Source organism: Ostrea edulis, chromosome 4 (genome assembly GCF_947568905.1).
Source record: "Ostrea edulis chromosome 4, xbOstEdul1.1, whole genome shotgun sequence".
Classification (NCBI taxonomy): domain Eukaryota; kingdom Metazoa; phylum Mollusca; class Bivalvia; order Ostreida; family Ostreidae; genus Ostrea; species Ostrea edulis.
In genome coordinates, this window is record NC_079167.1 from 68,429,779 (window position 1) to 68,446,893 (window position 17,115).

At 37.0% G+C, this 17,115-nt stretch overlaps 1 protein-coding gene across 1 annotated transcript; it reads right to left on the reverse strand.

Moving 5' to 3' along the window:
* Window positions 1-631: 631 nt before the first annotated feature.
* On the reverse strand, window positions 632-16,780 carry LOC125669543 (uncharacterized). Its single transcript, XM_048904118.2, has 6 exons — window positions 14,715-16,780; window positions 5,675-6,570; window positions 4,733-4,854; window positions 3,158-3,872; window positions 2,289-2,913; window positions 632-2,065 (listed from the first exon to the last, which is right to left on the reverse strand). Exons 1-6 carry the CDS (start codon window positions 15,183-15,185, stop codon window positions 1,859-1,861), a joined length of 3,036 nt encoding a protein of 1,011 aa, XP_048760075.2. The 5' UTR covers window positions 15,186-16,780; the 3' UTR covers window positions 632-1,858.
* Window positions 16,781-17,115: the final 335 nt, after the last annotated feature.

The following is a 17,115-nucleotide window of genomic DNA, read 5'->3' on the forward strand; positions in this document are numbered from 1 at the left end:
TTTAAAAAAAATCCTTCGATAGCCGAGTAGAAATATAGTGTTACTGACATATTGCATCCAAAATGGTCACATCTGAAGATGAAAGAGACAAACTCTGTTCAACTCGACATGTGAATATCTTAATCATTAAGTAGACACAAAGGTGTTATTATATATGTGACAAGTTGTCGGATCTGATAATGCCAATGTGCTGTCTACACTGGCTTGAAAAACTAGTCTGTCTACACACATATTTCTTCACCTTGGAAATCAAACGACACTTGCTCTCAACATATTAGCAACTGTAGAGAGAGAAAAAATATTTCCGTCTAGCAATTACCATGCATCATCACAATGGTGTTATTATAACAACACTTTATTTCTCAAGTCAGATCGCTCAAACTGATCAGGAATGAATGCATTTTTCCGATAAAGTCTCAAGTTGTTCAGGAAGTAAATTTAGGAGTTCGCAAATGTCGAGAATTAGTTTCGTTATCCAGTAATGCAACCCAATGGTGAACATATCCTTTGTGGCAACAGGTGCACACTGCTCAACACGTGTACAAATTAGTACTGGGTATACCATATTCTCAGTATTCAAAATTACACTTTTCCGAACTGATCGGAAAGTATCTGCACAGAAAATGCAATCTTCATTCTCTATTTTTATTTGTCAACATCAAAATTGTTCAGATAACAGTTATTTTTGTTGCATATATATATATGTAATATAAATTATACAATAATACGATCAAAGATAAGTTCCAAAGTGTTCATCTTTCAACTGTGATACCCACTACAACATATTTTTGACAACACATACAATGTATCTAGCCATAGTGATACTATTCCAAACAAAAATTGGAATTTTGTCTTTTATTTCCAAGAATGAACTCATAAATTTTGTTTCACACACTTTATACACTCTAACACACACATTTATAACTACCGACTAATGGATTTCAGTTGAAGTAGGTGTTCTCCCTTTACATGTATATATACTTGCATAGCAACCAGCTGTATATAAAATCAATTTCTGTGACCAGTACTCTAAAATGGTATCAATTTGTACAATTCTTGCAGTAACGATTTGAAGAATATCGATTTACTTTCAAAATCAACCGATTTCGAAAACGTCGCTGAACACATATAAAGTGGAATATATCGAACTCCTATTCTTAAGTCAGGCAGACAAAATTGTATAATAAAACTTTTGATTTAATTTCCCCCCCAGTAAATGAATTGCGTGCTCTACACATTATCTGCAGCCGATACATATATATAACGAGGGTATCTGCGTCATCGATGAACAAACTTAGCTGACGATATTGCTATTATAATCATGAACACCGTACGCTTTAACTTTATTAAACTAAGACTATGATCGATACAGCCACAGACTTTTCATCTTTGTCTTTCTGATGTATCAAAGGCGACTTCATTGCGCATTCATAGGTGAGCCTAGTCCGAAACATTGACTTAGAAGATGGAGAGGGGAATACTTTGTGAGGGAATATACATGTACTTGGAACTTACAGCTTGGATATCCTAATTTCATATCTTTTCCATCCGGAATTAACAAAAAATGGATAATTATTCATTACAATATCAGCACTTTTGCCACTTGATAAATTGTTTCTTCAGCACCATCTACACAAAACATTGACTAAAGTCTAAACTATCATGAGGGCGTCGCATTACACTACACAATGTCACCCTTCTGTACAGAACACTCCTACTCAATTAACAAATATTCATTGTAAACATTTCATACATGTACTTTAGTTGTGATTGTCACGATTGTCAGAGATCATTAAAAAGTCCAAGGAAAACGAATATGTCTGCCATGTTCTGTCTTTCCAACTTGCTACATAATGTTCTAAAAGCAAACTTGAGACTGCAGGTGATTTTTCTTCGTTTTGCAGTATGCGCATGGAATGGAGTATTTACGTAGTTCTAGCACCTTGTTTGTCACGGCCTCGCAGAGGATTCTAGCAGGCTTGTCCTTCATTCCCAGATGGAGCACAAGTTGATCCGTGGTCAAGAGCGGAAGGTATTTTCCAGATATTTTGTTCTCCTGGAAAATCTGCAATGCAATTTCAAATTTTGATGAGCAATTTTTCCGAAACAGTTAAAGCTTCAAATTTCCTTGCTGTAAAACGAATTCAGCAAGTTTGGGAACATTTGTTAAGCTATCTTATAAAACACATATAACTTAAATATATCAATATCAAGTTACATTGGTAAGCGTTTGGAAGATATCGATATCGCCTCGTGCCGCGATTACTGCTATGAGATAGGACAATTACCTTAACATAGGGTGAACAACCCTCCAGGCTTTTCAGAAACTGTCCAACCTTTTCAACTGACCAATTGCGGATATCTTTGGAACTGTTTTCAGCGCAATGGCACGATGATCCATCGTGCTTTGACGCCTTTCCATTGCTGGTATGTGTTTGTTTTGAATTTTGCGATGGCAAGTGCTCGTTTCGCCATGCTCCATACAGCTCTTGATGCAGACGATACGCACTGTTACTGAAAGGACTTTCAATATTGCACTTTGGAATGTCAAATATGTTACTATTATGAAGCTTGGGACGTTTAAATGACAAGTCTAAGACTGACTCTGACGACACTAATGGACGTTTTGTCGCTCTTTTGGACGACTCTGAACTCGGCGTAGTACTGGTAATAGTATGGGATGATGTCATCATATGTGGTAACCGAGTCAAATCTAATACTGCCGGAGAAGCAACTTTTGGTGACGTCACTGACTTTGATTTGATCGTCTGCGGACGTGCAGCCGCTGCGAATGATTGAAGATGATGTTTATGGTCTGTAAAGGAAGGAAACATGTACGGATGCACATATCCGGGATGAAACGGGATTTCTGGAGATCTGAAGTAGTGGTCATAAAGCGTTGGACTTGGTAATCTAGAAATGAAAAAAGGAACAAAATAATACTTAAACAGTACTTGTGTACTATGACTACTATCAAGAGTTAAGATTCTCATTGAACAAGTATTTCCCCATTTATTAATTTTTTTTTTTTTTTTTTTTTTTTTTTACTTCTGGGCACTTCATATTGTATTTCAGTGCAAGCTTTGACGCCTACTGAGAAATTAAAATCAGACTTGTTCTAGATTACTGAATTGACCAAGGGGATTGCTTAACTTACATGGAATACGTTGCTGCTAGCGCTTTCATGTATTCGTTATAGTGGTCGGTAGGGTTAGGTGGCGGTGACCGGACCCCGTTCCTGGGACTTCCGGTTCTCTGTAGGATATGTTCTTTTCGTGATAATGGTGAATTTGTTCTGCTGGGTGACGTGGAATTGGGTGATCTGCTAAAAATATTATAATCTGTGGGACTGTGATCGGAGATGTTACTATGAGATGACACGGTATTAGGAATAGATATGGTCGGTATGGCTTTCTTCGTTGATTCAGGGGAAGATTTTTGTGTTGAACTTTGACTTGTTGAAATGATGCTATCGATACTAAATGTTTTACATGGCTTATACCGATTTCTGTTTTCGTCCATTTTCTCTGTATGTGTAACTGACGATGTCTCTGGATGGTCCGGATTTGAAATGCACATAGATTCTGATTCCGTCTTGACACGGGATTCCGGATGCTTTTTTATATCTGAACTAGATATTGCTGGGCTTTCATTACTCTCTGGAGAACTACAAACATCCACATCTCTCTCAAATATCTCCAGATACTTTTGCTTTGCTTCTTTTTTCATGTAGTAGGGTGATCGCTTCACTTGGCTATGTTTACGGGGAGATTTTTCACGATTAGAGGTATGCTTTTTCCCGCGATTTTCTCCGTCCTTTGTTTCAGTTGATAAAACTGGAATGTTTGAATCGGCATATTCCGATATCTCTCCTATAAAATGATAAGAAATTCGTATTCATACATAAATCATCTCAAAAGTATGTCAATTTAGCATATTTCAATTAAGGCTTTCATTATTCATAAAACAGCGTGAAAAGAATACACATACTGTGAGTTTTTCTCCCCACTGTAGATCGCGACTGATAAGTCTGAAAATACTTTTCTAAAACCATCGTACTAAAAAAACCTTTCGTAACATGGCAAAATGATTCGATCGTTTAGGCAATTTATCGTGTGATCGGGGTTTACCAAGGTCGTTTGGTCTTTAAAGCTCGATTTATTTCTTCCGTGCTTTCGACCTCTCAAAGCAACCATCAGCTCAATAAATCAATATAACAACAAAGGCATGGTTAGAAGAAATTTTACAATCTCGGCCGAGCGAACAATACTGTTCCGTGCACTACTGCAAAACGCGCAGGTGATCGTCTTCTCTTTATGTACCCCAAAACTCAAAAGATTGAGAGAAAAAAAATTGGGGGGAAAATGGTTTCATTTAATACTAACGAGAAAAAAAAATTCCACAAAAACATTTTAAAATCAAATAAACGACATTAGTTGGTTGTTTTTCTCTATTAGCACTTTTTCTTCCGCAAATGTTCAGGGGGAAAATGAAACATGATATAACAGGAACACCACGAAGTGCGCGGCCCCGATATCACAAGCACGCAACAATGAAAACACGTGGTGGTTTCTAATATCGTTAGTGCACACGTGTGACGGAACGTCCCACATTGTCAACGATATTATCTATTAATCATTGCTCTGTCACATTTGACAAGCCCTAATAAATACCTCATTTAAATATTAAATTCCAAATAAAACGTGATTAAAACAAACGTTCTGCTTTATACCTTTTTCCGATTCGTCGTTTTCACCTTTGAAAACATCATCGCCACTTCGGCCTGGTTTTCGTTTTTCTCTACTTTCTCTTAGTTGATTAATGATGCTTCCAAGTCTGGACTCTCGAGGACAGCTACAACGAAACCATCAATAATTTTATACTTCAAGGTGTATATATTAAACAAATTTTGTTATTTATGCGAGTAATAAAACTGGTTTAAAACGCAGATAGTATCCACGCATGCAAGTAGTAAAATGATACAATAAAATTAGGTTAGGAACAATGCTTAGTCGAGTCATTTTACGTCGCTTTTAAATCATCTTATTTACATTATTAAGCACACACACGTCCCTATATTTGGCAATAAGGAAATATAAGCTTCGAACTATTTTGAAAGTCGAAATCATGCATGTATTAAATGGTATCTGCATTCTGTTATAAAAATTGTCATATGAGGAAAAAGTATCGCCTATCGCACTTGAATGTACTAAAATAGAGTAAACACGTCGGCGATAAAACGCGTGTGCATGCCTGTCGACTCAAGCATTCACCATCTTTTTATCATTATGGACGTGATATATGTCAAACCCATTTCAGAAATGTACGTTTCGGTAATCTTTGTAATCCAATCTGAACGGACATTCGAGGAAATTAAATTCTACGAGGCCAAAAATTTTTTCGTCGCCAACCGTTTTCGAGAATGTATTTTCCCTCTTTTCCGTAAACTGTCAAATCAATTAATTTAAGCTTTTTTTTTCTACCATTAGACCTGCTAGTTGTGTATATCCAAGTTAAGTTAAGCATTTCTTTATGCCCCTTTGAACTTTGTGCTAATATCTCTAAATATGATTAGAGCAATTTGAGAAGTTTAAAAGTCGGAGTCTCAATATGACGTCTTTCGTCCTACACAATGGCACTGTGGCTATCTATGGCGGATAATATAATTGTTTACCTATTTCTGTCATTTGCTGTAACACTGTTGTCGTTTTTGTCGCCAAGTTCGAAGTTGTCGTCTGCTGGTTTCCCGCCGCTTTTTCCCCTGTCGCTATCTTCTGACGCAAGTTTCTCGCCTTCAGTATATTTAGCAGCTTTGGTGGTCGATACTGACAGTTTACGCTTTCTCTTTTTAATTTTCTCAGAAACAGCTTTTTTGGGAGGTTTTATGTCCGGACCTTTCGTTTTATTCTTTTTAGCAATCCTCCGTTTCTTTATCTTGAGGACAGGAACGGCCGAGATTTCTTTCGTCTCTTCCTTCGACGAGCATTTGATTTCATCGGATACATCATTATCTTTTGCTTCGTTATCACTTGAACACGTTTCGCTTTTGCTCTCATTTTTTCCACCATTGATTTTTGCTGAAATGTGGTTACAATCAAAACTTTCCGCTTTCCGCTCCAAGTCATTCCCTTCTTTCTGTAGAATTTTATCGGGGTTTGATGGGGTTATTTTCTGAGCGACTTCATCTAAGACGACGGAGTTTGATTTCGTTCGGTCGTCGTCTTCTGTTTTTAATTTGGCTACAGCTTTAATAGCGTCGCATTCAGAGATTACGTTCGATGTTTCTTCGTCAAACCCGCTTTTGTCGAAATCATAATCGACAGGCTCCGTCGTATCACTTCCGCCTTCCCAGCTTTCCTCTATTCTATTGTCGCCGTCCGCCGTCGATTTGGGGTTCTCGTTTTTAACATCGTCGGAGTCCTTGCTGTTGTTATTTTCTACTTGTACATTTTCCTTATTTTCAGCTTCAGGGCATGTTGGTACGTTATCGCTTTTCACTTCGTCATTTCCAACATTTTCCTGGCTACTTTTTTTCTTGTCCAATGTCGATTTTGATTTTTTCTTTGGTATCTGTTGCAAGACAAAAAGAGATAAAGACCAATTAATTTATTTTTTCTACTCTTCTTGGCAGTTCCCTAACCTGAATTATTAAATAATACCACTGAAATGGGAGATGAACAAAATTACAGCACCATCTACTTGGGTAATATGATAATTAAAAATTAACAATGTACGTCAAGGCATTTTCCAATATCCTTAGTTGCCATGGCATCCAATTTTGACATTTCCGCAATGACAGATGAGGTAACGAAATGATCAAATCCATAAAAGTATGTATTTACGGAAAGGTTGCCTATTTATGTTCCAGGGCTACAATTACTCCGACTTTATTTCAATATGTAAAATAGCGGAGCAGTCCAAAATTCTTGGGTTAATATGAAAGGATTTGACTTTTTTTCATCTAAACAAGGCTTATCTAAAAACTGACGTGTATATATCTTAATGCATGAGCTGCGACGTATAGATAATTTAATATTGAAATGCAAGCCCGCGCGTCTGCCAAAACTATTAGCATAAAACTTGAACCACGACTATCGACGACAGATGTGAAACCGGTAAAAATCTCGTTTTATTTCACATCCGGTGTTTTTCTTCGGTCGACGAAACATAAACTGCACACGTGTTTATTTTATTTTTTTTCTTCTCCCTCTTTATCACAAAGAAATATCAACTTTACAATCAAATATCTTTTTACTACTTTGTACCAATGATGGTGTGCTTTTAAAGTTTGTATAATCGGTTATCAATTTTTCTTCTTCACTTTTCGATGCTATTTATTTTTATGTCGCTCTAGTCTCCGATAATCTTGTGGTCTCGCTGTTCGAATTGATTATTATCTCGTCGTCTCAGTACGTGCCGTGCGTCATTTCATATCCTCTAAGTCAATTGGGGTTTTTATCGAATGTGTACAGTTTTGCTGAGGCAAATTCACGAAAAAGTCATCTCTCTTTTCATGATTAACGATCGCTTCGAACAATGGTTCGATCGAAGGGTAAATTAAATACGATTCGTGTCGATTTTAAAATATTTATGACAACTCTATCTTGAAGGTGTTTACGACTGGGTTCCATTCCTATCATTTATCCCACAAGCTTACATTAACAGTTCTCGCGCTCTTATTTTTACCAAGTAATCATTTTCGTCGGCTAGAAATTTAGAAGAATAATAAAACGGATCGTCACGTTATGCATTTGTGTGTGATAAATTATCGTATATTAATTTCATCCCTAGCGGAGTATTTAAACAGGTAAAGGAGACTCGAAAGCGCAATTTAAATCTATCATTTTCTTTCAAATCAATATTGACGCCGCTCTGAAGTGTAAAAGCGCGCGACACATTTTGCGCGCCAGGGATAGAGTCGCGTTGGCGTGTAGTATACTTATACCACGATACTATAATTTGTCCTCGCTCGCTTTCCGTTCTCTTTTTGTTTCTTTTGTAAGCTCGTAACACAGTAGTTTTTGTTCAAAAGTACAAAATAATGAAAGTAAACAGTCGTTCAGACGTTGTGGTGCACCCAGCAATTTACAGAATTTTCGGGAGAAACCTATTAATTCCGTAAGCGTTTTTCGCTCGACTCATTCCTGAATAGACCTCGCTTGCCTAGTTCGGTTTCTCGTCTCCGACAGCAATTTGTAAGCTTACGATGTGTTTAAACAAAATATACAAGCTTTCAGATATTTTCACTCGCGGCGAAACTAGACGGAAAAATGTCAGTAGAGGACAAACACGCAATGCTCTTTTCGGAGCAAAAAGTACATCACTTCCTTTAGTCTAATGATTTCAGCCTTTTCATTAAACGACATCGTAATTCATTTGCCATTAAAAATAGTTTTACTTATTGTGTTAAAGCCCTTAAATGTCTTCCATGCGATAAATATTTCGATTGAAGACCAGAAAATACCGCTGTCCTAACAATGAAAATCGACGTAGCTTCCACGAAAGGTGCGATCGATCGCCCAGTATATATTACAAACTAGTCTGTAAACAGATTTTCATTCAGCGATACTGAAACATAGAGCGACAGAAAGGTGGAGAAAATTAAATGATAATTTACGTGTATAAACATATGTTGTACGTTACATCATAAAGGCCACGATTCTCCATCTATAATTAAACAGTTTACCGTGAACAGTATAAGCTTTTTCGTCAAAGGGTATTTTTCAAACGATTTTATCTATTTTTCTTTGCGGACAGTTATTGCGTCAAAAATAATGAATAATTGATAATAAAATTTTAAAAACCCAAATCTTTTGTCTCTCGTCGTGCTATTTCAGTATATTGCAGACATGCGGACATTTTTATCAACGTGTAATTCCTTCATGGCGTGTCACCGATATCTAATCGGGTTCCGTTTTTGAAACGCGGTCAATACAAAAGAAATGGAAGCCAATCTATCTGGATTATTGGGGAATATTACGTTATCAATCACTCCGATAAGACCTATCGTGCGTGTCGGGGATCAATTAGGAGGCATCTGTGAAAAAAGGTTTTAGTTCAACTCCTCCCGACATTGTCTACGAGAGAAAAAATTGTCCCACCAAAAATAACGAAATAAGTGAAGCGACCCATTTTCTCAACAACAAAAAGTATACGTACCGTATTGAATTTGAATTTTATTTTATGTTAAAACCAGACCAATTTCGACAAATTATATACGGTACGGTATTAAAGAAGTACTGGTCTACTCAATGTATGGAGAATCAATGATTTTCTGCTGCATTATGAAGTAGTTACGTATACGATGGTTATGCGCAAGCGTGCGAGAAAAATATTACTAGAAACAACATAGGAGTTACGGAATATAGTCGTGCTGGATGGTGATTTCATGTTAAACATAACATTTAACTCCCCTTCTATTGCTCAAAGTGGTTCTCTCTACCCGTTTTCGTCTGACTATTACTAAATGTGTCCAGTCAACAGCCTGTAGGCCCTGGTCGTACATGCTTTCACGTCGCATGTTTCCTTTCGAAATTCCACGTGCAACATTACGCATACATATTTCGAAATGGGGCGTTCCCTATCCAAATCAGAGAATACATATGTACATAACTGAGTAGGAAATTAGCTTGATTACTTTTAAATCCGACTGAGTTAAATTTCTTAATTTGCATAAAGATATAACTTATATCTTTTCATAAAACACACGCTTTATATTCCTACGATGATATCCAAAAAATACGGATCAAGAGGATCAATAATATAGATCGATCGATCGAGAGAGAGAGAGTAAATTATTGCTGTACTAATCTTGCCCTTTTGATATATGAACTTGATAAGAAATATTGATCGGAAACCAATTCGGCATAACCTTAAAATGCATTATCAATGTTACTATATCTGTAATCAAAGTTTAGAGTTGATACCCGATTTTTTAGGATATCAACCGATACTGACTTTGTTGTATGACTTTGAAAATCTATTTCAACCCGTCTCCTCCTATCTTATTATATCATATATAATAATATCATTTGAAGTTCATTTCCTATCTCGAAAAAGAGATAACGATCCAAAAGAAGTGTGTCACCAGGCATATTTAAACATTCCCGCTTTAGCGGAAGCGGAACCATATGCAATTCAAGGATCACTGGGGCGTTTCATTGATGTAGATAAATTGATATATTTTTTTTTTCATTTTCAGTTTGCTTTTATAATAACCGAAACGTGTCGATCCGAGAAATATATCGCTTTTAACTGATTCTTTTTGCTCACATAACTTTATTTTCCTCGGTATAGCGTTATCATAAAACTGTATATGTCACGACTTTCGTCTCTCCCCCGTCAGACGATAGAAATTCCGTAAACAAAATATTTTTTACTGTGTGCAAGTGAGAAATCGTGTCTGATTTGTGGAGTAAAGTGCGTCACGCGATGGTTCGTATCTTCAAATAATTACGGACTATTCGATAGTGCGGCGTGATCGGAGAATTCTAAGGTGGAAACAAAAGGAAAACGAAGCTGCCGCGATTCGATTGTGGAATCAATTCCAGCATTCTTGGACAAGCAGCAAAAACGGCGATATTCCGCCGCCGTCTTTCGTAGTTGCAAATATTTATTTATTAGGCACTTACATTTCCCAATGCACGTAGGCCTGTTCCGTGCAATAATTTTATAAATATCATCAATTACGAGCAAGCCGTGGTGAAATAATACGCATTGGCTTTACGAGTGCGGTAGAAAATTACACGATACGGAAGGTGGAGAATTCATAGATTTGAAAACTCGAGACGCTTGGAATTGGGGAAGTAATTGACTTCGACAAAATGTTCTTGTGTACGTCACCATTAATTAAAAGATAGCATTAATCTTCCGTATATCAACTTCGCGTGTTACAGTATTGGATAAAGGTTTTGATAAAATATTTCATCAATAAAATTTTATACTATAACATCATAGTTTTGCATGTTTCCGCTCTCCGTGACTAGCTAAGCAGAATTGGTATGGGTGTTGTCTTGTTCCTGTCTCAAATCAATAAATTAAACCAGATTTTTTGCTATGAACGCCGGCATTACAAAAATCAAACAAACACGATTGTATACATATCATTACCACGAAAGCTAACATAACACCGTTTTCTCGTTTAAAGCTTTTCTTTGTGAAATCGACATACCACAGGAAGTCGTTGTTGGTTTCTAAGCATCGCGTGAAAAAGCGTGACGTGTCACATTCAATTTGGTGTTGTTACAGTCAAATTAAAATAGGCGAAAATTCCGTGCTTGTAACCGGAATAGAATAAAGTATAAAGTTTTTATATTTTCATGACAAATTCCAATTCAAACGAGAACCATCTTTTCCGGTTGTGAAATTAACGTTGACTTTTTTTTTTCACTGGCCACAAGCCAAACATGTAAAGATAATCGATGCCTTAATCACAGATTTCGTCAATTTAATAAGGAATTATGAAAATCTTCTTTTCGTCAAGTGAAAACTTGTTTTTCCATTTTTCCGCTTTTTGTAAACTGTAAGCAAATTAGCATACGAGTGATATCATAAGGTCGTTTTTATGAAACGCGATGATTTCGTGCACAAAAAAACCCGCCGCATTAATAATTTAATAGAAAACGACAGCTGCTTGCAGTGGCCCAAGAAAGTCGTATATACATACAAGAGGTGCGTGTTGAGCTTAATGAGTAATCTCAAACTTCGCGTGCATTTTCTGATATGACGCTGAAACATGGGACGGACCGTGGATAAATAAAAGATTAAATTCTCGCTCCATAATTGTGTTTCCGTTCTAAATGGATTCGATTATCGAAAATGCTCAGAAAGGTCTTGTAAAAACCGATTCGCTTTCTCCGTCAATATGAAACTAGCGTCCCCGTGGCGTTTTCTGTCCAATTCGGTTACAGTAAGCGAGATTTAAAAACTCGGAAAATTTTACGCGGTGGTGGTGGGATAAAATCATAACTACGATTCGATATATACATGTTTCCAATTATATGCAAATATTAACCATGGCTAATAATAAATTTATGGGGAAGGGTTAGCAAATTCACATCAAACTCTGTTTGAAGTGCGAGTTTTGTATCCGTAAATCGCATCTTCCGCGTTCATATCTATTTCCGTAATACATCTTGTCGTCTTTCCGGCAGGCATTCGATGTCAACTAATGCTGGGCGGAAAACGGAATAAATCGTTCCGGGTGTGATTAAGAAGATAAACAAGCAATTGTTCGATGTTGTAATTACAGACTGTATCGTGCAGTTTCTTTCTTTCCAAAAAAAAGGGAAAGACCAAGTTTTGTTTCTTCATTAAAAATTCCAATAATTAGACCTTCATTTATATCCACATCAACTGATACTGGGCTATGCTTTTCGAACAAAAACATTTCACGATTTCATCTTCTTAAACTTTTATTTAAATAGCATGTTCGTGATTTCTAAACGTGTTCCTATTTTCTCAGAGATTTGATACGATACATTCAGTTGCCATAGTATTATAAATCGGTTGAAAAGACACCGTTTAATTGCTTCAAACAAATCGAATATATATTGAAAATCGTTGGCGCAAGATTTCATTAAATGCGGATGATGAGACACATGTACTGTGATAGCAATTATGAAAACCCCCGAGTTTTTATTTTCACTGATTATAATCTGCGTCATTTGAAAGTCTGGAAAAAGAGCTTCGCGCGTGCTTTACTGGTGATATCGCTTTTCCGTCAGGGCAACTTTATAAGAGGATAAGCGTTCGTCACGATTTGCAATTATTTGCAAATGTCGAGAGAAAGTGTATATTTTTCCCGCGCAGTATGTTAAGTTATGGTGATTTTCTCCTTTATACGAATGAATGCAAAATTTTGTTTTGTGAGTATGTCTGTATGTCAGTGTTGTATAATATATCGTCACTGATATTTCAAATTCGCCTTTCTAAATGATTAGTTCTGCCTGAGGAGATATTAAAAAAGTACACAGATTGTTATTGATAGCGGTAAATCTAGATCTTTCTCGTGTCATAATCGCTCGGCTCACACATTCATTAAGTATCGAATAGCATCGAAGCGCATAGTTTTTCAAACCGCGTGCAGCGTATCCCCATGTTTAATTAATAGAAATTATCCGCCATAGATTTTCGTGTTATAATAGACGTCGTTCGATTGACGTATATCGGCGAGAAAAGAATTTTACATGAAATACCTTAGCGATGAAGAGAGCCCAACGGCGTAACGTTATCAATCTCTCCTCGATGTGTGACGGAGAAATATCATAGGAACATACATGTCGTCGATGACCTCGTGGTCTAATTGCGCCATGTTGCAATTTCGCCGCTTTCTTCTTACAAATTATCGCGTAATTCAGTTAGTTACGTAATAATATTAATTGGCATTTTATATAACAATTTGAATTGCGTAAATAAGTAAACCGAGAAATATCGATTTTATTCTTGTTGCGATCGTCGCGCATTAGTCGGCGTTTTTCTTTCTTAGTACGATCGTGCATGTCTCGCCGCACAATTCGATCTGAAGATCGATTGGAAATAAGTACGTACACAGCGAAATCGCTATTGGAAAAAATTAAATAAACTCTCCGTCCATCTGTCGTGTAATTTGCATTGTGATATAAATTGAGAGCTACAAGCTGCGAAATTTCACACGAATGGGAAAGCGAGAGAGAGAGAAAAAAATCTCGACTATAAATAAATATCGCCACAGAAATTATACGGCTACAAGGCTTGTCCTAAACGACTCGCACGTGCGTCTAGAATAATGCAAACACGTACTTTATCTCGATCGGGCCTTAACACACAATCGATAAATAATATTTAGAATGAAAAAGGATCGGCTTTCTTAAATAAACTAAACTTCTTTTATTGGCGAAAACTAATAGCGTGACGAACTTGCATTAAATCGCTTCTCCGCCAAAATTGTCGCCCCGTTACGCCTTTTTGAAAATCTTGATCGATAAACGAAAAAATCGGAGACCCGCCTGACTGACGAAATCTTATTTTTCTACAATGTTGCAAAAAGCTTTAAGCTATACAAAGGCGATCGAGGCGCTCAAGAAAATGTTAGGACGATTCAAGTTTTGAGCTTGCGCAGTTTACATAACAATAAAACGGCAGCTATAAAAAGAAGTTTTTGGCAGTTTTGTGTACTTATTACAGTAATTAAAGTGCGACATGCGAGCCCCACGCAATAACCCCTGCTGGCCAGCGGCCTCGAGATTAGCCGTACGCGCCGTTGAAAATTTACACAATGAAAATGGGGGTAATAAATTTCACACAGATAATGCCGCACTATTTATCTATTTGAATAAAGTTCTCGCATCCTGTTTTGAAAATGCCTTTGATAAATACTGTAAATAAAAAGCGTGGCTCTTATGCGCGCCACGACACATGTTTTTATCAAATTTCGTTTACACATGACATATTGCAAGAAAACGGGCGGCCGCTTTTAACACGTACACATTTATTTCTGCTTCGCCAATTCGTCAGACAAAGCACTAATATAATGTGAATATCAGAGAGGAAGAAATATTACTATCCTCGCTTATACACAACAACAAGCTACGATTTCCTGTACTCCACACGGAGTGTCATTATACAAAGACTACAGTAAAACTAAATTCTTTTAATACATTATGTAAACATTTCAATCAAAGAATTTCCGTTGACAAGCCTTTTCGTCAACTGATAAACATGACTTGAAATCTTACCGATTCTCCGTTCTTTGTGTTGTCTGGCGTAATGGTCAAGATATCTTTAGCCATTAATAACTTGATGCTTTTGCCATTGTGTCGAATAGATCTTTTCCAATCTTTGGCCGTTTCCCGTCCACTCACAAACTGGAATTCATTTGGAGTTAGCCATGCTCCTTGAAACGATATACAAGGTCCTTTGCTTCCTTGACAAAGTTTTGATAGAAATAATATTGCCTTGTTAGGGCCACATTCCACGTCCAGGATGACCTCACCATCTTGGGTTTTTGGAGTGACAACATCCTCAGCTGTAACAGCCTGCATGTCAATTTTTGCAATTGCGGAAATGTTCCCCAATTCTCGTGATTTTTTCTTGGCCGGTAATTCTCGCAAGGACTGGGTACACTCGTCATTTTTCAGAGGTTTGGAACCCCTTTTCGGTCTCTTTGGTCCCCTTTTCTTCTTTTCCGTAGATGGTTTTCGACCCATGGTTTAGAGACAAATAACCCAATACCGCGTCGCTCGACACGCACTTTAAAATTAAGTCAGTATTGAGCCGACCGCCGTGCCGCGACGCTTTCAACAAATAACCCCGGATATCGTTTCTAAATCCCCCGAAGAACACGTCCTCGTGTGCTTTAGTACGATTTCATAATGATCGGCAACGATTTAATCGGACCAGATGAATCTCACATTAAAGTTACTAATCCATCAAGAAACGAGAGAGAGAAAAAATCGTCCAATTCCGTAGCTGATCGTAACAACATTAATATGTGCTAAAAATCTATGATTATAAAGGCACACACAATATATTCTCGCACTCCAGCGATTGATAAGAGTTGGGGCTGTTTCCGTAACTGAATGTTTGGTGTATAAAGATATCGATGTTAAAGAAACGCCGTCACTGGTAATTATACGCGGTCACATGATCTTAGATCTACTCAGATAAAATTGAACAAGCACGTAAGCTTTCTAGGTAAAATAATAAACGACAGCCCTATTACAATCCAGCAGAAAATGTAGCGGCTACGCACACAAAATAATGTGTATATTTCCGCTTAATGAAATTTACACGACTGTCACTCAACAACAATGTTAGATTTCACAGTAATCAGCTGTATCCGTGTTCTATTTTTTCCTGGCACTTTAGACTCGTAAGAATTCCAATTGAAAATATCTCCGCTTGTTAAATTTACAAAAATTTCCTTTCATGTGTAAAGTCACATTTGATATGAAGGATCATTTACAGCACTGCAAACGACCCGCGTCACGGAAGTAAGGGAACGAAAGACTCTTTGTTTCCGAGTATTTAAAAATCGTTAAATCGTGTAACTCCTAAACAACACTGTTCAGGGACCTCTCTTTCTCTGTAGTAGATTTCGTCTCTCGACAAAAAAGCAAACTAACATACATTTAATAAATTTCCGATGCGTTGTCGCAGGGCGAATGAACTATTAAACACCAAAGCCACAACATATGCTAACTCTAGACCTGCGCGTACAATAACATCTAAGCCTAATCTAAACTGCCGTCATATATAAAATAAATATCATCGGATAGAACAATCTTTGCCATATCCGTTCTGCGTCGATTGGTTTTTACAGTTTCACGGAAAATGAGGGAAACCTTACAAAGACACGGCGCTTCACAATCACGCGTAATTTATCAACGATTCTTTATCCGAAAAATCGGATTAACGTATTTGAAAAGGGCTTTGTTTTCCTCTTATAATGTCTTTTCCACAAACCCCCCGATTTCTGAGTTTTCTTTCTATTTTTGTTCGTTAACAGAGACCACGCCGACGAAACAATCGGCAGATAGCAAAGGCCATATTTACGGAAAATATTTCACCCAGCCATAAAGCCGAGAAATGCTCAGTCGTATCTTCAGGCGTTTATTACTAACGATCTACAAAATCGTATTTATCCAACGGCGTTGGTATCGATAAGGCGTAATTTAAGCACGTTACTATCAGTTTCTTTTATGCAAATTCTTTTTCGTGTCGCGTTTCGCCGTGTCTTGCGAAATCAATAACAAAAAAGATTCGGTGTGCTCTCGTTATAACAAAACAATTTTATAGGCCTAACCCCGCCAAATGAAATATCCTCTTTCAGTGAGGTACGGTATACCTGGACCGTGATTTTTTTTTTTCATTTCTAATTTCTTTACAGAAGTAGGTGAATTACTTGTTATTTTAAGCTTTCTTGGTATCTACGGTACACATAAATCTTTATTGGAATGACACATACAATAACAGATTCAAAGGAAAGATTACTAAATGTTTTGTCGTGAAAATCGTAAATGACTCTTACAAATCCACTGACGTCTTTTAGCTGCAGAAACTAACAATTTTCGTACATATTCATATTGATCACTTTTGAATTACAGAATCTGTAATGCTACGGAAAAATACGATATA

Coding starts and splice junctions, on each gene's coding strand:
- LOC125669543 (XM_048904118.2), bottom strand. CDS start 15,185: ATGGGTCGAAAACCATCTACGGAAAAGAAGAAAAGGGGACCAAAGAGA. Junction 4,855..5,674: donor ACAGCAAATGACAGAAATAG/GTAAACAATTAT, acceptor GTTTCGTTGTAG/CTGTCCTCGAGAGTCCAGAC. Junction 2,066..2,288: donor GTTGTTCACCCTATGTTAAG/GTAATTGTCCTA, acceptor ATTGCATTGCAG/ATTTTCCAGGAGAACAAAAT.